We start from the raw sequence: 23,507 nt of genomic DNA on the forward strand, positions 1-23,507 counted from the left end.
CATCTAAAGACTTGCTAATACAAAAGTACTTCCTCTCTTTTGTAAAATCATGAAGGACCTAATGAAACCAAAAAATAGTAGATATGAATACTGAAAAAGATCTAAATAGAATTTAATTTTTAATATTGTTTTTAACAGTGGCACCTTGGTTCTTGACCTAAAAAGCTGGTGATACTTAAAAGCTGTTATTTATTTATTCAGGATTCACACCTTGTGTGAGACTGCAAATTGAGGTTAATAATAAAACCAAATTAATTACAAAGAAAATACAGAACAGAATAAAACAAAAGGTTAGGAAAATAGGACTTCTGGTTTGTATGATCACTGTACTTAATTACTGATAATTGCGGGGTGCTTGTTGCACTGTCTCACAATATAGGTTTAGTCTCTGTTTCCCCAATTGAGGACAAGGACTATAAGTTAATCCTTTGAATCCCTGAACCTAATACAGAGATCGATACATGGTATAAGGAAATGTTTATCTGTCAATGAGCATGAAGCCAGAATTTTGTAATAATTCTTCAGAGATATATTTTATACTCACAGGCACAGTCATTATGTATAATTTGGGAGATCTTTTCCTGGCAGTTGTAGAATTTTTTTTGGTGACCTCATGTTATTTTAGAAGATTAGTTTGGATTGACAAAATAGTTTAAAATTGATATAGTCACAGTTCTAATTTATGTAATTTAAATTATATAAATTGCTTAATCATTTACTTTCAAAATGGTTTTCAATCGTGATTTCAATAAAGTATGTTATTTGCTATCATTAACCATGACTCAAATTACTCAAATTATAAATTAAAATAACTGTTTGACTTAATGCCTATAATGTTCTTAGGTTTGGAATCATACTTGAAAAGATTAAAACAGTAATTAATGATGATGCAAGATATATGAAAGGATGCCTGAACATGAGAACTCAGAAGTGTTATGCAGTGAGGTCTAACATAAATGAATTTCTTGACATTGCTAGGAGAACATATACAGAGATTGTAGATGACATAGCAGGTAATTTACTTGAACATATTTTTCTGTTTTTTTTAGAAATACAACAAGCTTTTTGAGAACATGCTATGTTTTTTGCTGGTGATAACTAGCCATACATATTTTAAAGTTATTTTCTGTTAATCAAAACAGAAAGTTAACATACATTATCATTTAAGGAAATTTTTTTTTAAAGATGAAGATCTCAAAGTGTTATAAGGTGTCTATTCTTTTCTCCAACCCTAAATATAGTTTCTTCAAACTTAAATATAGAGGTATCTGAAGGCCAGGATATGTTAGTTCACCTTCATACAACATTACGTATAAATTATGTGAAAAATGCAGGCTATCAGTAGAGAGTGACTGGATGTGGAAGTATAGAGGTTGGAATCTTTTTTCAGAGATATAATAGCCCAGTAAAGAATTCCACCTACTGGCAGTGGTACAAACCAAAGTACAGACATCAGGAAACCTACAGGGATCAGTGAGGAAATTTGTTAGGATGGAATGTTACAGAATAGTAAGATGTAAGATCAGAAATGTAGACTGGGTTTCAGAATTTAGTTTTTGAAACCAGGAATTTGGACTTTTTCCAAGGAGAATGAAGAGACAGATGTTTTTGCTCTGTGGAATTAAATTGATCAAGAAGATACGTTGAATGAATTTGAGTGGAGCAATGGAGACAGGAAGACCATTTAAAATTTTTACAAGTTAATGAAGATTATTTAGGGTGATAGCAATGTATATAAGACAGAAATGCAAAGGTTGAAGGAAGAATTGGCAAGAGTTAGTAATTGAGTAGCTATGGTAAAGGAAAATGTAGCCATTGATGATAATTTCTAGCCTGCAGATGGCAGTACCACTGAGAAAATTGTTGGAGGAACTGTTTTGAGGTATAAAGATGTTAGTTTTTTTAAGTAACATTAAGCATTAATGATCGTCAAGTTAAAAATATAAATTTAGAACTCTGTAATGAGTTTGAAGTTGTCAGGGAGATTTGGATTTTTTAGCAATTTTATTTGACGTATCACCTGTATTACTTTTTGAAATATTTTGTTTTGTAAAGGGAATTTCTTATTGTGAATGGATTGCAATAATGTATGTGATTACTCCTTCCCTTTGCAAAAAAGTAAAATTAAGAATAAAAAGCTCTAATATTAATAGAGATTATAAAAGTTCCATTTTTTAATTTTTGCAATTTCTTTTACTTTCAAAAATACATATCAGAGTGACTACCTTTGTACTACAATGTTTTTTTCTTAAAAGAATATTTAACCAGGTATTTTAGACATTAAAAATCTTTAGAGTTAAAGGAGTAACAAAATCTTCATATATACAGACACACACACATTATAATAACAAGAAAAAAAGCATGTGATTTTTTTTAAACCAAAAGCATAATTTTCTCACTAAAATTTTGTTGTTGTTTTTTGTTTCTCATTACTAGGAATGATATCACAGCTTGCAGAAAAATACAATCTTCCGTTAAGAACGAGTTTTAGCTCTGCTCGAGGATTTTTCATCCAGATGACTACAGACTGTACAGCCCTACCCAATAATCAACTTCCTTCAGAATTTATTAAGGTTCATTCTTGTGTTTTGTTTAGGAATTTATTGTTTCTGATTTCTGTTACATTTACATATTTTTGGGCCCTCCTTGAGTTTTACATTCCAAATTTTGCATGTTCTGCATTTTCTCCTACTCCTACCTACTAGCCCAGCTAACACTTACACCAGAGTGATTCAGAATTTTTTATTTTTTTGGTAGTGGGGGATGACACTCAACACAGTGCCTCCCACAGTTTTGGGAACTTTAATCAGTAAAAATGGAAAATGAAAAAGTCCAAAAGGTATTTTTAATCAAAGAAATTTGGAAAATAACTACCATCTCCTGTTTTAGGTAGTTTTTAATGCACATTTGCTTACTCAGGGTTTAAAAGTCCTGAGGTAGAGAAATCTGCTTAGCTTTTTGAAATCCAATATCGCCAAACCTTTGGATCAGGGAAATATTTTTTTTCTTTGTATATATTAACTCCTCCACAATATACCAGTTGGGAAAGTCCAACCCACCCTAGTCTTTGCTTCCTCTGCTCCAACAGGGGTACCTTTTGACAAAAATCACTTAACTTTAAGTGTTTTTAAATATATGCTATATTACCAAGTAATGATGGATGGAAAAGTAAAGAATGGTTTGAGACTTACTAATGGAGTTAAGAGGTTAGATGAGGTTCAGATATGGAGCAAGGGCTAAAAAAAGAGGTCAGAGATGGAGTGCAGATTATTGATAATCTATCATACATGTTATTTGGCAATAAGATGTAGTATTTTAACATTTCTACACAGCCATTTTAAGACCTGTAAAAATAGTGATGACAGGTGAACTAGGTTAAAATATCCTGCTTTCTCTTTAGAAGTGATCTTCCTTTTTCTCTTTTGCAAACACTATTTGGAACTTTCTTTATGATGCTATATCTCAAAAATTAAAGTGATTAACCTAAAAACATATATTTCTATTGTTTAAAATATGTTTTATTTTATGAGTATACATGTATCTTGACATTTGTTTTTTAATTTCCTAGATTTCTAAAGTGAAAAATTCTTACAGCTTTACATCAACAGATTTAATTAAAATGAATGAAAGATCCCAAGAGTCTTTGAGAGAAATCTATCACATGACTTACATGTAAGTACATTTGAAATTTTCGAATATTGAATTAAATTGGTTAATTTGAGATACTATTTATATTTCATTATTTTTTTGTCTGATTGAAAAAAATTGTATAATTATGAACATTAGCCAAGAAAGAACATTTCCTGGAGCAACAGTTAAAACTTTTACAGTCTGTCATTTTGATGGGATCACTAATCTTCACAGAAGACAGGGCAAATCTAATTGAATAAATAAGAAAAACCCATTATAACTGATACTTCTGTAATATATATTCTATCATGTTGTAGAACTTGGCACACCATGGGCTTATTTTGGGCTTTATTCAGTTTATTCTTTTCCTATGTTATGTAAGTCCTCAACTTCTGATGCCTTAATATTTACACAGCAACATCACAAAAGTGCCAATCTTTTTCCATATAGGAAACAGTAACAAAACAGCTAGAAATCAGAAATAGAACTTGCATAATTGGTGAGCTGAGATGATAAAGAAAAATGGGCTTTCAAAACAATTTCAGGGCATAGACTACAGAGATTGTAAGATATAGTAAGTTTGGGAAACATATTTCTCCTTATAAGGGAAAAGCTTTTATATTCTGTCACAAGATAACTGCCACATAAAAACCTAAATAATTACATTAGTAGGGTGTGTGTGTGGGTGTGAGTGTGAGAGAGAGAATGAGAGAACATAAGAGCTTTTGTGTTGAATTTAATAATTGCAAAAATACAAACTTAATAGCAGATGGGATCTGTTGAAGTATAATAAGGGCTTGATTTGACCTATATAATACTTTTATTGACTAATACTTATTTTACTAATATTTAATAATAGCAGTCATTTCAAAAACATAGTATTGACACACCAGAGTGGATTCGTTGCTACTCTACACTCTGTGTAACCTTGACTGAGTAGGAGCTTTGATTTCCTAATTTCCAAAATGAGGCAATAGAACAATAGAACTTTATCTGTAGTGTACATCTTAAGTGTGAATGTTATTTTACCTCAGGCAATGAATTTAGAATTGTTTTACAATTACATTTTATGTCTCTCTTTAAAAAGCACTACTTGTCTTACTAAACATGTACTTTCAGGATAGTGTGCAAACTGCTTATTGAGATTTATGAACATATTCATTGCTTATATAAACTATCTGACACTGTGTCAATGCTGGATATGCTACTATCATTTGCTCATGCATGCACTCTTTCTGACTATGGTAAGTTAACTTTCTTTAGAATAAATAATGTCACATACTGAAATTTGTATTAGTCCATTCAAGTGATTTTATATAACAATTATGATTGTTTTACATTTTTTACCCAATGTATAGTTTCTCGTATATGGCACTATATGAAGACTCAAAATAAAATGAAATTTCCTTTCAAGTTTATTTTAAAAGTCAGAAAACTATTTCCTGAGAATTTGACAAATGCGAAAGAAAAAACTTCAAGAGACTTTAAAGATTCCTGAAATACTAAAGACTGTAGAGCTATCCCTTGGTAGAAATAACAATAATCCAAATATATGAAGTTCAAATCTGAAGGCTCATTAGAAGCAATGTGACTAATACTAACAGTCTCCAAAGTGAGCATTTTATAAACTAGCTTCTTAAACATGAGCATCTCCTGATCAAGAATTATACTATTTATTTTTGTATGCCAAGTCTGTACGCAGGCCTTAAATATAAATGTTAAGAAATTTTCTAATGTTAAATGAATACTTCAAGTTAACCTCTTGAAACTTATCGAACTTATCAGTAATCACCATACTCTAGTATCAAATTTACAGAACTTGTGTGTGATAATTAAGATTGAATAATGTTAAGAACTTAATAACATTAAAATTTCTAGTTAAAATCAGCATAACTATTCCAAAATATTATCTTAATTTACCTTTATAATAGGAAATGAATATCTTACAAAGATTTTTTTTCATATTTTGTATTTCATATGGAAATGTTAACTTTTTGCATTGGTGTTTTATAGGTCAGAACTTTTCAATCTTTTATATCTACTTTGCGTGTCAAAATCTTACCTTAGGAATCAGCTCTTGTAGTAGTAGTTTTCTTAGCTATCAAGATATTTGATATTGTACCATTTTATTTTGAGATGGACCATTCTGAAACTTCAAACCAATAAATAATGAATTTTTGGTGTTAAAAATGGTTTTAAATTAATTTTTTTTTCTAACCAGTCTCACTTTTATAATGAGTGCTTTCAAGTTTTATCCAATGTGTTTCATCTCTAAGCACGTAGCATTTTTTGTTGTTGTTTTTTACTTGTCCTCACATCTCTTTCTACTCTCTCTTTACCTCAGAAAGTATTCTTAGAGACCTGACCATTACTTGTTTCCCTAAATTAACAATATAGCTTGCATCTTTTTTCTCTATCCTCAGAGATTTCTCTTTAGGCAAAATTGCTGTAAGGGTTTGGACATAAAATTATTTTTATATTTGGTTTTACTCTGTATTTATACCACATTTGAAAAGTTAAGTATGCCAAATTTGAAATAATGCTTAAAATGGCAATTAAGTAAATATGAAATTTTGTAGTACAGGCAATTTTAATTGTTATTTCAAAAGTATTATCAATGGCTAGTTGATTCTTTTTTAACTATACAAATCTGAAAAAGTTATGAACTGTTTTGGAGTTCAGAACAAAGATGGGAAACTAAATCCTAGAGTTCCTTGGAAGTAAGTAAGAGCTCTGATGGTGATTAGAGTGTGTCAATTATAATTTAAAGGGATTTAAGTAGAGATTTGGGATAAAATAACACCTTAATGTTATTACTCCAAATTGATCCCAGTAAAATCTCTAAGGCATATACAATATGTACACACAACAATATCTTTAAATATAAGTATGTCAATCATTCAAATCCATTCTTTTTCTTTTTCTATAGTTCGGCCAGAGTTCACTGATACTTTAGCAATCAAACAAGGATGGCATCCCATTCTTGAAAAAATATCTGTGGAAAAACCTGTTGCCAACAATACCTATATTACAGAAGGGAGTAATTTTTTGATCATAACTGGACCAAATATGAGTGGGAAATCCACATATTTAAAACAGATTGCTCTTTGTCAGATTATGGCCCAGATTGGTAAGTTATGGCTTTACTTTATAGTTACCAATTCTCTCCCTTTTAAAAATGCTTTGAGCATGATATTTTAGATTTAGGTGCCTAGTTAACCCAAGAACAGTTTGGAGTAGATTTTCTTACCTAAAAGTATAATAGTAGTGGATTATGTAGACCATAACTTTTACTATTTGGTATTTATTAAGCTCCATCCAATTTGGATTGCATTGTACTAAAAATTTTGTAAGCTACAACAGAGGTAGAAACTTCCTTACTATTAATGTTGAATTAATTATTACTAAACTGAATCATGTCATTATTTCAGATTCAAAACAAACTTTGTTGTGAGAAAAAGTGTAATAAGTAGGATAAGCTGCTGCCTCTAATAACTCATATAAGATTTTTTCCAGATTTATAACACTGGACAAAGAAACATTTCTCTTACTTAATTTAAAGCGTACCAATAACTTGGCCACAGCAACTGACATATTACATACATAAGTGTATACATATATACATATAAATAACTGGCACTGGCCCAACATTGTCATATTTCTTGGTGTAGAGTTACAACTTACCTCTGAAAAATGAGTTTCCTTGAGGACAACATGAATCAGAAATGTGGTTACCACAACCAAGGAGAACGTAGAGTCCAGTGAAACATCCGACAGTGCACAGAATTGCCACCTGCTACACACACAACACAGAGATTTTTCTCTACAAAATGTCATATCCCAGGAATGTTAGTAGTGCTGTGGTTGAGGAATCCTGGACTAATAATGGATTATAAGAGGAATATAGCAGTAATATATTGGTGATACTGTGCAAGTTTAACCTTACTACCGAATGAATGAAGAGTAAATATTTTACATTGGGTTTATAGTTTTACTGGGATTAAAAGGACACTTATAAGAAACGGATTCAAATGTGACATAAAATCTATTTGAATAGTTATGAGGAGCTCTGTCCTTTGAAAAACAGGCTATCAAACTATTGGGCATCTCTAAATGTTAGAACATTCATTATATTGAATTGAAATCTGACTTTCTATGACTTCTACTTACTAATCCTACTTTTTATCTTATATGCATCACAGAATAATCTAGTCTGTCTTGATAATAACCCTTTAAATGTTTGAAGAAAATTATTCTATTTCTCTTGTTGCTGCCCATCTTAAACCTCTGAAATACCTAAAAGTATATATACTATCTCATGTGATCTGATCATAAAGGAAAGAGTAGAAAGACATGGGAGTTAAGAACATAGGCTTTGGAGCTGGATCTGATATGTATAGTTACTAACTGTGTGATATTAAGCAAATTACTTAACCTCCTTAGTTTTCCTATCCATAACTGAAAATTTTAATAGTACCAATTCTAAGTTGTAAAGATTAAGTGAGATAATGTGTATAAACTGCTGTGGACTTAAGGGGAGGGTATGAGAAAGGAGACTTTCCAGTCAGAAGCAAAAACATGTTCTAAAGCACAGAAGCAAACACAGTATAATGTGCTCAAGGAACTACAACTAGTCCAGAGGTTTTGTAGTTCCTTTGCTTTGTAGAGTAAAGAGAGACTGTGAGAAGTGGCAAGATAATAAAGCTGGAGAGATGAGCAGGAGTCAGGACATGAGGGCCCTTCAGTACTTAACTGAAAAGATTGAACTTTACCCATAAATCTTTAGGGAACTATTGAATTTAAGCAAGAGAATGGCATGATTGGATTTGACTTTTAGATAGATCATTCCAGCTAATGCATGGTTAGATGAGAGCCAAATTAGAAGCAAAACACCAGCCAGGGGTCTTCTGAAATAATTTAGATAAGAAATGTTGAGAGCCTTGTTGGTGGAGGTAAATAAAAATATACAAAGAAAAAAATACAAACATATAATATGCTGTATTCTCTACTTGGTAATTTTGCATTTATTTTCTCACTTATTCCTTCTGGAAATCCTATAAGAAGGTTGTATTTAGGGGATTTGCTCTCTGAGGTGTGATCATTGTAATTGTTATTGTTGTTCTTATTACTTTTATATTTATTAATATTAGCCTGACTTTTGCTTTCTTTTCCTGCTAGTCCTAAGTCTTCAGAGATAGATCCTATTCTTCATCATTACCTTTGCTTTAAATCCTGGAATTATCTGGCTTTGCTTCTTCACTCCCATTATTTCACCATTTGGTTTTACAGAGTTCTGTATACTTGATACTTTTCCTGTTGGATTCTCCCAGAGGAGGATGCCGCCCCAAATCACTCACGGAAGGCGTCTCTTGATGCAACAAGCAAGAGGAATTTATTCAGAGGCTAGCTAGCTGGGGTCCATGCGTTAGCCCGACGCAGCGGGTCTCAACAAGGACCCCGAACTCACAAAGCCAGAAGTTTTAATAGCATTTTCAAAGGGGCAGTATTTTCTACAGTCACAATACAGTGTTTTTTTTTCATAGACACATAAATTTTCAGCTGACGCCTCATCCTGGGGTCTGGTTAGATAAAATCACTTTCGGAATGTTTAGGGTGGTTCTAGCAAGATAAGCTTAACTGATTGAGGTTGGCTAACTAAAGGTCACTACAATTAACACTGGCTGACTAACTTGTTTTTCAAAGTTCTAGTAATTTTTCTCCTTCTAGGTTAGAAAATGGTGTTTGAGCCTTTAAGATGGCTGTGCTTATGCTAACTTTTGATTCTTCAGGTTCTACATTCCCATTCAACTATTTGTATAGTTTTATCTTCTTATGATTTTGGAATGCCATTTATATCCCATTCCATATAGAGCATTAATGAGATTGATTTGTTTTCAAAAGGTGAACATGACAACTTCTCAGGCAGAAACACTCTCATGGATGAAAATTCACCTTTTAAAAGGAATTAAACGTTTTGCTTTCACTTTGATTCTGCATATTTCTGTACATTTCTAATAACATTTTCTAATTATCTTTCTGTTATAATTTTGTTAACTTGTGCTTCATAAGCATTTCTTTCAAATTTTCATATTTGAAATGTTCTTTATCATCTATATTATTTAAAGTTTTTATCAAGTTTATAAGTCTTTCTAATATACTTGAATTTATACTGTCTTATTTGAACTTCCAAATAACTGTGTTCAATAAGTAGTACAAGTATTTCCATTTTATGTATGAGACAGATGATATTGGTAGTGTTTAAGTGCCATGCAAGGTTACAGTAAGTGGCAAAGCTGGGTCATGTCATCTAACTACTAATCTTTCTACTACCTAATCCTTAGGCTAGTAAATAATCTGAGTTGGTAGAAAGTGAGACTTATATAAGAGCATTTCAATTTACTTTGACCTTATATTTTACAGGATCATATGTACCAGCAGAATATTCTTCCTTTAGAATCACTGAACAGATTTTTACAAGAATCAGTACTGATGATGATATTGAAACAAATTCATCAACATTTATGAAGGAAATGAAGGAGGTACCCACACTAAACTTTTCTTATGTTAAATACTTATTAAATTTTCCCACTAATGGTCAATTATCATATAAGAAAGTATTCTTATGCTAAAACATGCAGATGTGCTTATATTCTTCTGCAGGAGCCAGAGGGCAGTCAAAGACAGCTTCCCAATTTCTTACTTAGAAATAGAAGCGAATGTTTTATTGAAAAGTACAGTTTTAAAGAAAAAGCTAGTGTTATTGAGTGATAAAACATGCTTTCATGTTTTTGTATGGAATATATTAAAGACTTTTCACAAAATGATGACCTGTTCAAGACCATTTTGCATAGCATCTATTGTTCCTTTAAAATATAAATACCAGTATGTTAGAAGGCTTTTAAAGATAGTCCTCTTCTGTGCTGCTTTCAAATTTTAACTTCCAGTAACAAAGTGTATCATCTCCATTTTCTAATCTGAGCAAATGTCAAGTAGGCTTGAAGGGCTGAAGGAATTCAGTATGGCTCTAGGACTATCGTTAGTAGGTAGGAATTACTGGATCACTATAGAGTTGGGTAATTTTCTGTAGATAGGGAGAGAATGAAGCTATCATTTGCTTCACAGTATATGACAATTGTATATTATTTAGTGCATATTGAATATCTATGGGAGAATATAGCAATATAATAGGTATGTGAGGTGTATTTTTAAGTGATTCTAGCTCTCAAGAAGCTCAGTACCATAAGAAGGTAAAATGGCCATATATATACCATTTTTTTAATATATTTATATTTTTATATAAATCTATTTATATAAACATCAGCTATTCTGCTGGAATTACTAGTCATGAGATTTTTAGAAAGAAAAGCAATGTGTTTCTGCTCTGTAAGATTTTCCTATAAAATATATTTCAGATGAACTAATAAAGAAACTGGATTTTTCCTTATTGTTTTCTATGAGAGCAACAGCTGTTTGGTTACAATGAGTAATATTAAAATTATATTTTTTTCAGATTGCTTATATTCTACATAATGCTAATGACAAATCACTCATATTGATTGATGAACTTGGCAGAGGTACTAATACAGAAGAAGGTATTGGTATTTGTTATGCTGTTTGTGAATATCTGCTGAGCTTAAAGGTATTCTCTATTTCTTTTAAGTTTATTAATTTTGAGTCCTTTTATGATATATTTATGTATTTATCATGACTGGATTTTACAGGCACCTACAAATAGCTCTTTAAACAATCTCAGGTAATAAGAACATACCATGGCATTTATATTTGTGTTATTTCATTTCTGATGGAAACAGGAACTGTTGGTATGATAGTTATAATGTAAAGGAATGGAGAAAATCAAGAGATACAAATAATATCAAAACTATAGTCACTTGGCCTTAATTCAAAGTAAATAGAACATGGAAAGCATTTCAATAATTATCTCCATGTGCAATAACATTGATGATATCACAACATGAAGTAAAACACTAGGCATCTGAGGTCATTTTATGGGAAATGCATTGTACTTATCTAAGAGTTTGTTCCTTTAAAGAAAAGTTTTTCACAAATCAACTATGTAAAAATAAACTATAATTTTTGCACTATATTATTAAGCTAATTTGTAAAATCTTTTTAGATGATCACTCAAAATATTTACAGATCTGAAAAAAGTTAAAGATATTCCATATTTAAAGTACCTAAAGTATTCTTAATATGAGGTTCTTTCCCTTAAATGAGAGACCATATGATTTACTATATAGAATCTCATTTTATACTTAAAGTTGTGATGAATCAAAAGTAATGTTGAGATAACATTAGTCTTTGTAATACTGAATCTATGTCAGTTGATTAGAATTCTTCATATAAATAAGATGCATATATTACTTAATAGGATTAAAAGCTAATTAATATCTGTGATGGTTAATTTGACTGGGCTGTGGAGTACCCAGATATTTAGTCAAATATTATTTAGGGTGTACCTGTGAGAGTGTTTCTTGGTAAGATTAGTATTTTAATTGGTATGCTGAGTAAGGCAAATTGCCCTCCCTAATGTGGCTGGGCCCTGCCACATTAAATTTTTGTATGTGGGCCCAATTGAAGGCCTGAATAGAATGAAAAGGGTCCTGAGATTAAAAGGACACTCCTGTCTGCCTTCCTTCAATCTGGGCCATCAGTTTTTTTCCTGCCTTCAGACTCCAACTGAATCATCAGCTCTTTCTGATCTTGAGCTACCAGCATTCAGAGTGAAGCTATTAATACCATTGGCTCTCTTGGTTCTCAGGCTTTTCAAATGACCTGAAAGCTGCTAGTGTTGAGTGGGGCCCACAACAGAAGTCTCTGTAACAGGTTCAGCCATACAAGCTGCTTTGCTACTTAGCCCATATGATCATACAGATCTGATAGTGCTTGAAATGTCAGTGGAAGGTAGAGATGCTGTTTGGAACCTTTGACAGGCCTCCATAGGTGAATTGTAGCACAGGCCATTAGGATTTTGGAGCAAAGCCCTTCCATTTTCTGAGGATAACTACTCACCTTTTGAGAAACAGCTTTTGTCCTGCTACTCAGCCTTAATAAAGCTGAACAATTAACTATATATAGGTCACTAAGTTGTTATGCGACCTGAGCTACCCATCATGAGCTGGGTGTTATCTCATCCACTGTGAAGTTGGGTGTGCTGTACACAGCAGTACTCCATCCTCAAATGGAAGTAGTGTATACATGCTTGGGTCCTAGCAGGCCCTGAAGGCACAAGAAAGTTACATGAAGAAATAACACGAATGCTCATAGTCCTCACTCCTGCTGTGCTGCTTTCTCTCAGCTTGCACCTGTGGTCTCATGAAGAGTCCCCTATGATCAGTTGATAGAGGAAGAGAAGACTTGTCTGATTTACAGATGGTTTTGCACAATATTTAGGCAACACTAAAAAGTGGTGCCGCACTACAGCCCCTTTCAGGGATGTCCCTGAAGGACAGTGATGAAGGAAAATCGTCTGAGTGGGCAGAACTTCAGACAGAGTACCTAGTTGTTCATCTTGCTTGAAAGGGGAAATGACCAGATGTGCAGTTATATGGGCTATGACCTATAGTCTGGCTGGGACTTGGAAGGAACATGATTGGAAAATTGGTGACAAATTTGGGGAAGAGGTATGTGGATAAATCTCTCTGAAAGGGCAACAGTATGAACATACTTGTATTCCATGAGTATTTAACAAAGGGTGGCCTCAGCAGAGGAGGATTTTAATAAACAAGTAGATAGGATGACCTGTTATGTGGATACCAGTCAGCCTGTTTCTCTGGCGACCCCTATTATCACCCACTGGACCCATGAACAAATGGTTGTGGTGGCATGAGTGGAGGTTATACGTGTGCTCAACAGCATAGATTTCCACTCACCATGGCTGACTGGCTACAGCCACTATTGAATGCCCAATCTGCCAGCAGCACAGACCAACACTGAACGTCCAGTGGCATCATTCCCTGAGGTTATCAGCCAGCTGCCTAGTGGCAGGTTGATTATATTGGACCACTTGAAAGGGATGGCAGTTTGTTCTTACTGGAGCAGACACTTAAGCTGTATACAGATTTTCTTTCCCTGCCTGTACTGCTTCTGTCATAATTACCACCCATGAACTTAACAGAATGTTTCTGTTCTAGCTTCTAAATGTTTACTGGGTTTCTAAATATTTTCCTATTTATAAATTTGGTTTGTTTTATACACCGTTTTATTTGCCGAGTAAATAGTTAAAAATAATCATTTTTGGTCATATACAAAGCTATTCCTTTCTTTGTCCTCGTCGGCTTCCATAGTCCATAGCCATTTGCCAGTCAAATAGTTTCTTTTTAGTGTCTTAACATTTTAATATTCTATATTCTACTAAACATTTATAGTTTCTCACTGGTAATATCTTAAAACATATAACCAATTATTTAAATCTCTACTGTTTTAGTAACTGGGCTGGGAATCATATGCTGGTCATAAGTCACTTGAACTGTATGCACTAAATCACCTAAAATATTTATGGAAAATGCAGTTTCCTTGGGCTCCACATTACAACTGTTCATTGAGAATTTCGGGGGGATAAGTACCAAGAATTTGCATCTTTAGCAAGCTCCCCAGGGAGTTACTAAAGTTTGAGAATCTGTCATAATCAATATTCTCAGGTTTTATTTTCTGTAAGTACCTAGCCCAAAAACAATGCAAATCTGAAAACTAAAAACCTTTGAAATTCCAAATATGTAAGACAGTCCATTGATTTCACTTTCCAAAAACTACTTATATGGAAGAAAACTATTTTTAAAGTAAAGTTTTTTAAAAGTTGAGGAAAGTGTTATTTTCTTTGCAGAGTACTGTTATAAAAATGATTACCTTAGTTAATAGCTTTGTTTCTGGTAAACTTCATCTTTTTAGTGTCCTCAGGTTGTTGGGGCTTTTACTTTTGGGTTTATTCTCTTTCCTGTAACATGCATGTGCATGTGTAAACATAATAAACATGTTTATTTCACTGAATATGAGTATTCAAAACATTTTAAAGTAATTGATCATTTTAGCCTCAAAGTTACTAGTTTCATTCCTACATCTCTGCTAAGCTATTTGGAAAATTATATCAAAAATTTTTCTAGTTCATTTTGAAACTACTGATATTCATTGTTATATGTTCTAGGCATATACACTGTTTGCTACACATTTCCTGGAACTATGCCATATAGATGTCCTATATCCTAATGTAGAAAACATGCATTTTGAAGTTCAACATGTAAAGAACACCACAAGAAATAAAGAAGCAATCTTGTATACCTACAAACTTTCTAAGGGACTCACAGAAGAAAAAAATTACGGTATTGCATATGGAAATTACATCTTGAACACTACATATTCTTGTTAAGACAAACTTTCCTCTCCCCTTTTATTTAGCTGTCAATCTAAGAAACTTTCTTATTTTCCTGCCTAGGAAACTTTGTCCATGAGTTTCAATAGGAAACTCATTCTTTTAGTGCTTATCTGCTCTAAGAATCTATTTTCTGTCAAACTGACATTTTATGTAAAGTAGGCTTATTTTTAAACTCATATTAACCAATAACTGTAGTGTTATAACACATGAAAGCCCCAGAAGTATAAGTTTCTATCCAGAAAAATGTAATGTAGTTTATATTTGCAAATTATGTAATGAATTGAAACTTATTTATTATATACTCTTTCAGTTTATTGCTCATTCCTCTGTTTTCTTCAAATTCAGGGAGTTTGAGAATTTAAAGTCTTAAATTATATAAATAAATAAATACGTATATGTATATAAACTTGATTAAATATTTTTTATCTAAATCATCATGTGATGTGTAAAAATCTCCGATTCAAGCATTTTCAATTGACCTATACAATACGGTTCCAAAAATTATTTTAGCTATGAATGTGACCCTTGTGAGTGAAAAAAAAATTGTTTTGCTATTTGAAATGGGCAGTCAGTTCATAACTTAATTTGTATCAGATGTTTAATCTTTGTAAGTCTCAATTTCATCTATTAAATGGGGATAATTTTCCATATACATATGTGGAAGATTAAATGAATTATCAAATATGAACTGGCCTAACATAGTGCTTAGCCATTAGTAACTTCTCACTAAATGTTACTGTTTTTATTGCCTCTAAAGCAATAAATACGATACACAATTAACACACAGTAGAAAGCCTATCTTATACCAATAAAATTCAGCTCTGAGAACATGAGAATAATAGATGGTAGTTTGAATTTGCATGAAGAGTAGTGACCTACCATTATATCTTCTCAGAAATCCTTCTCATTGATCTGCTATATAGATGAACATTCAGCTGGTAGGGTTATCGCTATGCCTAGATAATCTCCTCCCCTACAAAACCCATATAATCCTTTGACCTTCTATTAACCAACTGTATTGTAGTTGGAATTTCAGTGTTACCATTATTATTCAGTTTTCTAATTACTCCTTTTCTTTTCCCTATCATGTTTTCCTGCTATCTCAGAGGTATGTTGAAAGGTAATTGATATTCTAATTTGTCTTATATATCATGGGCAAATAATTAAATCTTGTAATTGGCAAGTTGTCATCCAGAAGGTCAGAAAAATTAATTTTGAGAATTGTTAAGTAGTTCAGAAATGCCTGTAGAAGGGAAATTTAAATCTGTAAAGAAAAGATTAATACTGGTTAAAACAAATGTAGCAATACCAGCAATATTGAAGCCCCATTGTTTATAATTGTAGGATTACAAGCTGCAGCGGTGTCTTCACTCCCTCCATCTATTGTCTTGGATGCCAAAAAAATCACAACTCAAATTACCAGACAAATTTTGGTAAGAAATTGGTAGCATTAAGAATTGTTTTTCAAGTTCAAGAAAATGCTTTTAGTGTACATTTTTATTATAGCCTTGGATATAAATATATGATAATATTAATAACAAAACATTTAAAATAAAAAACCTAATTCCTAAATGAAGTTCTTTTTACTATTCAAAACTTGTTTGGTGTGGTCATTTTAACCTTTTCCAGCAAATCAATTAATAAGATAGGAGACAAAAGTTAAACAGTTCATTTCCTATAATACTTAGAGCTACACTAACTTTATGGTGAGAAAATAAATCTATATAAAGTAAGCATTAAAAATAAAAATCACTATGCACCACAGTTTCACACTTTTTATAGTTTTCAAAACTCTTCTATCCATTAACTATAAGCCTCATAACTCTTCATGAAGCAGTTAAGTCATTCTAATAAAAGATAAATAATAAAGTATTATTTTTATTCACATTTTTCCAACAGAGTTTCACAGAGGTTAATAAGTGTTTTGCTAGGAAGCAGTGGGTCCAACACAGAACTCACTACTACTGACTCAAAATTTGGAATTATTTTTTTTTTATATCAGGTTGCTTTTTATTTTAAGAATTCAGCATATTCAGTAAACTAAGCTAAATTCAGTATGAAATTTTCTTTGGAAGTAAGTTTCCCATGTCTTTCACTTCTAAACCTGCCATAAATTTTCATCTTATTCCTCCCATCTTTTCAGCTCTGACTACTTTTATGACTTCACTTACCTAAATACTCCATTTGAACCTCTTCATCAATAATTTTGGCAGTACTCCACTTGTGAAAAACCTAGTTACCTAGTTCTTAACACTTCTCTAGCTTTGACTTCCCTAATAATGGTGCTGAAAATATATTCAAGACAGTCTAATTTTATCTACTTCAAATTCATATATTGTAACTTTAGTTAGGTATTTTACTGGATAGCTTTTTTTTCTTCTATTGATCTGTATAATTTCTTTACAGTAACTCAAGATATTTCTATTCTTTCTGAACTCTTAATTTTCTCACTTTCTACATAAAATTCACCTCCTGTGCTTTTTGAGAGACTTGATCATCTTCATGAAACTTTAAACCTTTCCTCCTTCAAAATCCTGTTTCAGAATTTCTGTTTTTCACCTACTTATCCTCCCTTCTATCTCAGAGGAAGAGATTACTTGATTACTTTTCAACCTATTTAAGGGTAACTTTTCTACTTTTGTTCCATCTCCATTAAGATATCGTTTCATTAGCTTCCTTTTTTCTCTTTGCATCCTTACTGTTGTTTTTTTTTACTTGTTTTTCTCTTTCCTATGAATATGCTTAGATTTTCCCCAAGAAATCCTCCTTTTTTATCCTACTTTTCAAACTATATTTCTCCTTTTTTTACTGCTAACTTTTACCAAGAGTAGTCTACATTTGCTTCTTGCATCTCCCTCTTGTAAACTGGATCTTGTTGTCATCAATTTGCTGAAATTTTTCTTTTAAGTACCAACTAATGATAAAGTCTTATGGCCTTTTTCTTCACTTCTCATCTTCCCTAGTCTCCCTGTGGTACTTGACACTACCCTTCTTTCAATTTTCATAATTATTTCCTATCTTGGTTACTGTAAAATTATCCTCTCCTGGGTGTTTTCATTCTCTGACCTCTTTGATTACTCCTTTTCTTTCTTTACCAGTGATTTTTATCATTCCACTTACTGAAATCGTTCCTAAGGTTTTAATTTACCCTTGTTTCTTTGTTTAATTGACTTTATACTCTTAGTGATCTCGTCTTTTCCTCAGCTCCCATTTTCATTTATTTTTTACTCTGAATCTGTTTACTCTCCATTTCTCCTTGAAATCTTAATTTGTTTTCAATCTTCAATAGGTCCAAAATTAAATTTATGATCTCTTGAAAAATCTTGTCCCTTCATTTTCAAATCTCCCTGTCTCCATCATAGTCATCTATGAATTCCTCTTCTTAATCACCTCTTATAGGAACTATACACAGGGTTTTCTCTCTTTTCCAATCCATCCTACATACTTCTACCAGATTGTCTGTTAATACATAACTCTAACCATGTTTTCCTGCTCAGAAACTTTCAGTTGTTTCCTACCAAATAAAAGTAAAACTCTTTAGCCTAGTGCTAAAAGTCTTCTATGATTATTTCTCAAAATACAGTTTTAGGATTCACGTGAGATACTGGTTACCATCCTTGGTTTTCAAGGGTCTCCTGCAGCTCAGGCATTTACATTTTTAACCTGTCTTCAGATGATTCTTAAATACACTAAAGCTTATTAATTGCTGCTTTATGATCTCCCTGTGTTTACCAAACTTACATACTATTTACACCAACCCTACATAACATTAGTCGATTTAACCATAACCTATATTTCTGCCATACTGAATCACTTTTCAGTTCATCATATTGATCTCATTGCTTTCCATCCTTTCTAATGTGTTTGCTCTCTTGTCTCTGTCCAGAATGGCTTCCTCCTAGGCTCTTCTATCCATCAAGGTTCATTCCAAATACTCCATCCGGTTTAAGCTTTATTCAAACCAAGCTGGAAGTGAACTCTTTTTCTTCTCAGCATTTGCATCTGTCTTATGGGACTTTTCATAATTACCTTCATCAGTTGCTTGTAAACTGATGAAGTTTTTTCACCAGTAGACTGAGCTTCTTGAGTTCCATTGTCATGTGAGGTAGACATTTTCCTATCCTCCATAGCCATAAATATAAGGTATGGGGTCTGGAAGATGGATAATACTAGATATTCAATGGCTGTTTGTTATTTAAATATAAAATGATAGTTGATCAATGTATCAAATATGGGTGAATATATGATAATCTTATTCTACTTCATAGAATCATGCTCATTTTTCCTATTGTGAAAATAGAAAAATATCTGGAATTGCTTGCCATTGAGAAAGTGTTGAAGGGATTGTATTTCCCTTAGTGAAGGGAAACTCAGTGACTTTCCATAAGTAGTTAAGGTTGAAAATGTTGAATCCCCTATCTAGCTCAGGTGGAGGTCAATGGAGAATTCTGCGGTTGTATTCCCAACACTGAAGTACTATTCAAGAACTGAATATCTAAAGGCCTTCCAAAGTATTAGAAGATCCCTGTCTTAAACATTATTTCTTGGGTATCTTTAGATATAGTTACCAAGATGTGGTTACCAAGGGAGAGGACTTGGGACTAGTGCAGAGGGGAAGGAGGAGGGGGATAAAGGGGCACAATAATTCACAGTCACAGTATAAGTTGATCATGGGGACTGTTGATCTACTGTGATGTACATTTGAAACCAACATAAGATTGTAAATTAATGATACTTTAATAAATAAAATAATAAGTAATACTAAAAAAAATATGGTTTATTAAGAATTAAGGCATAATTTCAAGTAGCTATTTATGTTGCTTATTTTAAACATGTAAATTACCCTGCAGGCTATATTTTTTCTTAGGCTCTAGCAATTTCTATATATGAACTCTCTTGAGGGACAAGCACTTCAATGATGACCTGTTCTGTCCACCGATTTTTCTGTTAGGGAATTAAAGTAGGAGAAAACAAAGTGGTGTTCTTGGGTGACATTTAAATTTATGAATACTGCATAGCAATGAGCAGCGCTGTTTTCTCATATCTTTTTGAGAAAATGTTTGTAGAGTATAACTCTGGTGGATTTTCTATTATTTTTTGGTATTGTGTTGAGAAATTTGACCTATTTAGCAACTTTTTTTTTATTGAAAAATGATTTTCAAGGATATAAGAATCTGTTTTAAGTAGTAAATGCTCATGAGAAATTTTATTCTTCACAGTAGTCTCTTTATTTTTTCTTGTATTCTTTGCTAGTTGGATGGAATTGATTTATCCAAAGGAATTAGTTAACCTTTGAGTTCTATATTTCTGTGAAAGGAGCTAGAAAATTGCCACAATTTAAAAATAAAAATCATAGTTGTCATATTTAAATTTTAATTTTTATCTTTATTTTTTTAATAACAGCAAAATCAAAGGAGTACTCCTGAGATGGAAAGACAGAGGGCTGTGTACCATCTAGCTACCAGGCTTGTTCAAACTGCTCGAAATTCTCAATTGGATCCAGACAGTTTACGAATATATTTAAGCAATCTCAAAAAGAAGTATGAAGCAGATTTTTCCAGCGTTGAACAAGTTTCAGGAAAGACTGAATAATAACAATTCACATCTTACACTAATAAAATATCTTTATATAAAGAATCTAGAATTCATTTTTTCCCAAGAGTCAAAGAAATATTTGCAAAATTTTATATCTTAATTAAAAATTATATTAAACTGAAAATTATATATTCTACAGAAGAAAATATTTATACTAACAAATGAAAACTACTTAAAGGACTGATTTTTATGTTAGAAAAAATTCAGTATAATATGACACTTTTTTCTCATACATGAAAACTCATTAAGTCTTATGTTTATTTATAGTTATAAGTTATGGTTTAAGGTGTTATTGTAAATACCTTAGTTAAAAACAAACTTTCTTTGTAGGCCTGGAAACTTATGTGAGTTTTCTTTTATGCTCTATTCTCAGCAATAATTTCTTAATTAGTACCCCAAATTCCAATAGTGGATGCTTCTGAAGTTTGTTAGACTGATATTGGGAATTTTAAAGTTTTTTTTGACATTCAGTATAGTTCTAAAGGGTGAAAATAAATAGATATTTTGCAATGCAAAATTTTGTAATGCAGAGTGTTCTTGGAAGAGGGAATCACCATCACCATCCCTTTCAGTTTTCCAAATAGCCAGATATTCCATTTTCTACTCTCAAACCTCTTTTCTTTCCCAGGTTTTCATTTTGGCCATCTTTTCTGGGTGAGTAACCCCACAGCAACAGAAAAATAATACTGCTTTGTTTGCCTCAGCTGTTGGTTCACAAAGGATATTTTATAGAAATGTTTTTCCATGGGTATGTGGTTTATACCACCATTTCAGAGTTTACCCAAAGGTCATTCTTGTTGCATAAATGGACCAAAGAAAATGGAAGACCATCAGTTGTTCAGTAATTGTAAAGAGCTGTTGTCTTGTCAAATACCTTATTTCTACAATTCTATCTCAGTAGATGATTTACTCATATAATCCCCATCCCCAAATCCTAAAACAAGGAAGTTACTCTTTTCTTGGATAACTAAGGATTTGAAACTCGGGTATATATTCAGTGAGCTACAAAATTCATAGTAATTTGGCCAAAATAATTATTCACAGACTGGTGAGGGACCTACTCTTTGTTAATATATGCATATTTTAAAATTAGTATTAATATTTTCCACATTGAACTCTTTCTCATCATTCTAAGTACATATTAGTTGTTAGATATACTGAAAAAGTTATAATTTGGATGACATGCATACTCTTCTGTAAAAATAAATGTAAAGTAGTATTAGTGTTTATATTTGATATGTATTAAATGTCCTATTAGACTATTTATATTTCCTATTGTCGTGTTTTAGAAAGAGTATATTTGAGTAAAAGAACCCAGCCCAAGAGGTTTCATGCTATATGATTCCATTTGTTGGACATTATGGAGAAAAAACAGAAAACTGTAGGGAAAGAATGCTTAACCATTCCCAGTGATTGCTAGGTTAAAGTTAGGGCTCAGGGAAGGATTTGACTACAACAGAGTACTGAGGAAATTATTTGGAGTTTGAATTTGATAGTTAGCCACATTTTAATTCAAAGCCTTTGAAATGAATTACATTTTATGCACTCATTCCTAAAAGCAGATAATTTAGGCTTGTAGCATATTTCTAGAAGGCACTGAGGGAGGAGGAAAAAGTTGGTGGCAGATTATTTGGAAGGGTAGGGAAGAAAAAGGAGGAGAAATAGAAGGCAGAGGGAAATAGGTAAATAAAACAGGTGCAAAGTGCTAAGTACACTGAGTATCATTTCCTCAAATATATTAACTTGACTTTAGATTTAACCCCAATATTAGATTCCACCAAACTTTTAATCATTTAGAGTTTTTACTGCAAAAACTCTTTAATCCCTTTTATTTTAGATTTGGAATACCGAAATAAAAATAGCTTTATATCTTCTTAATATTTAATTTTTACTCCTTTGTTTTGTGTGTTGCAGAAACATTCAAAAAATTAAATGAAGATGTAATTATTATGTCAGGGTATTATAGAATAGAGGCGAATACTAGGGAGACAGTCATTCTTTAATTTTAAGGTCTATTTGCTCTACTTCTTTGCCTTTGCCTTTCTCTAAAATTGTAGATCATTATCTCATAATTCAGCTTTTTAATATAAATGTTCATAATATTATAGCAAACGCCTTCAGTTTCTACCTCAAAACCATTTTTTTTAGTCTGTTCTCACTTAAGGTAGAATTTTCCATGGCTAGGGGTAAGGTATATAGGAATAGAGGAAAAGGGTAGCTACCCAGCCTATCCTTGTGCTTAGGAAGTAATATATATATTTTTGAGTTTAAGTACAGTAAAATTAACCCTTTCTTAGTGAGCAGTTTTATGAATTTTAGCATGTTTATGAATTCATGAAACCAGAAGCACAACCAAGATACTGAACAGTTCTCTATCACCTCCAAATAATTTCCTCAGTATTCCCTTTTATAGTCAGATCCTTCGCTGAGCCCTAACTTTAATCTAGCAATCACGGGGACGCTTCAGCATTCTTTTCCTATAGTTTTCTGTCAGAATGCTCAACAAATGGAATCATATAGCATGAAACCTTTTGAACTGGCTTCTTTTACTCAGCATAATGCATTTTGAATTTATCAAGTTGTGCCTTTCTTTTGCTGACTATTATTCCATTGTTTGTGTACACCCCAGTTTATCCACTCATTGAAGGACAAGTGGGTTTCCAGTTTTGGGCAATTATGAATAAAATGTTAAAAATATTGATGTACACTTTTTTGTATAATTACTAAGTTTTAATTTATCTATGTTAAACAAGAGTGGAATGGTTCTATCATACTGTAAGTTTATGTTTAACTTCATAAGAAGCCACCAGACTATTTTCCAGAGTGGCTATACTGCTTTGCATTTTCATCAGCTATGTTGGAGAGTTTCAGTTGTCCCACATGTACTCTAGCAATT

General features: G+C 32.2%; 1 protein-coding gene across 1 annotated transcript in view; it reads left to right on the forward strand.

Moving 5' to 3' along the window:
• MSH4 (mutS homolog 4) overlaps nucleotides 1-23,277 on the forward strand; it is an 84,424-nt gene extending 61,147 nt beyond the window's left edge. Inside the window, exons 11-20 of the mRNA XM_036890319.2 lie at nucleotides 844-1,013; nucleotides 2,437-2,573; nucleotides 3,569-3,672; nucleotides 4,750-4,874; nucleotides 6,560-6,760; nucleotides 10,051-10,169; nucleotides 11,141-11,269; nucleotides 14,789-14,963; nucleotides 16,361-16,449; nucleotides 20,420-23,277. Of these exons, the coding sequence (XP_036746214.2) occupies nucleotides 844-1,013; nucleotides 2,437-2,573; nucleotides 3,569-3,672; nucleotides 4,750-4,874; nucleotides 6,560-6,760; nucleotides 10,051-10,169; nucleotides 11,141-11,269; nucleotides 14,789-14,963; nucleotides 16,361-16,449; nucleotides 20,420-20,608 (1,438 nt within the window). The 3' untranslated portion in view covers nucleotides 20,609-23,277. The remainder of the gene's footprint in view (nucleotides 1-843; nucleotides 1,014-2,436; nucleotides 2,574-3,568; nucleotides 3,673-4,749; nucleotides 4,875-6,559; nucleotides 6,761-10,050; nucleotides 10,170-11,140; nucleotides 11,270-14,788; nucleotides 14,964-16,360; nucleotides 16,450-20,419) is intronic.
• Nucleotides 23,278-23,507: the final 230 nt, after the last annotated feature.

This window comes from Manis pentadactyla, chromosome 4, assembly GCF_030020395.1.
Source record: "Manis pentadactyla isolate mManPen7 chromosome 4, mManPen7.hap1, whole genome shotgun sequence".
In the NCBI taxonomy this organism is placed as follows: domain Eukaryota; kingdom Metazoa; phylum Chordata; class Mammalia; order Pholidota; family Manidae; genus Manis; species Manis pentadactyla.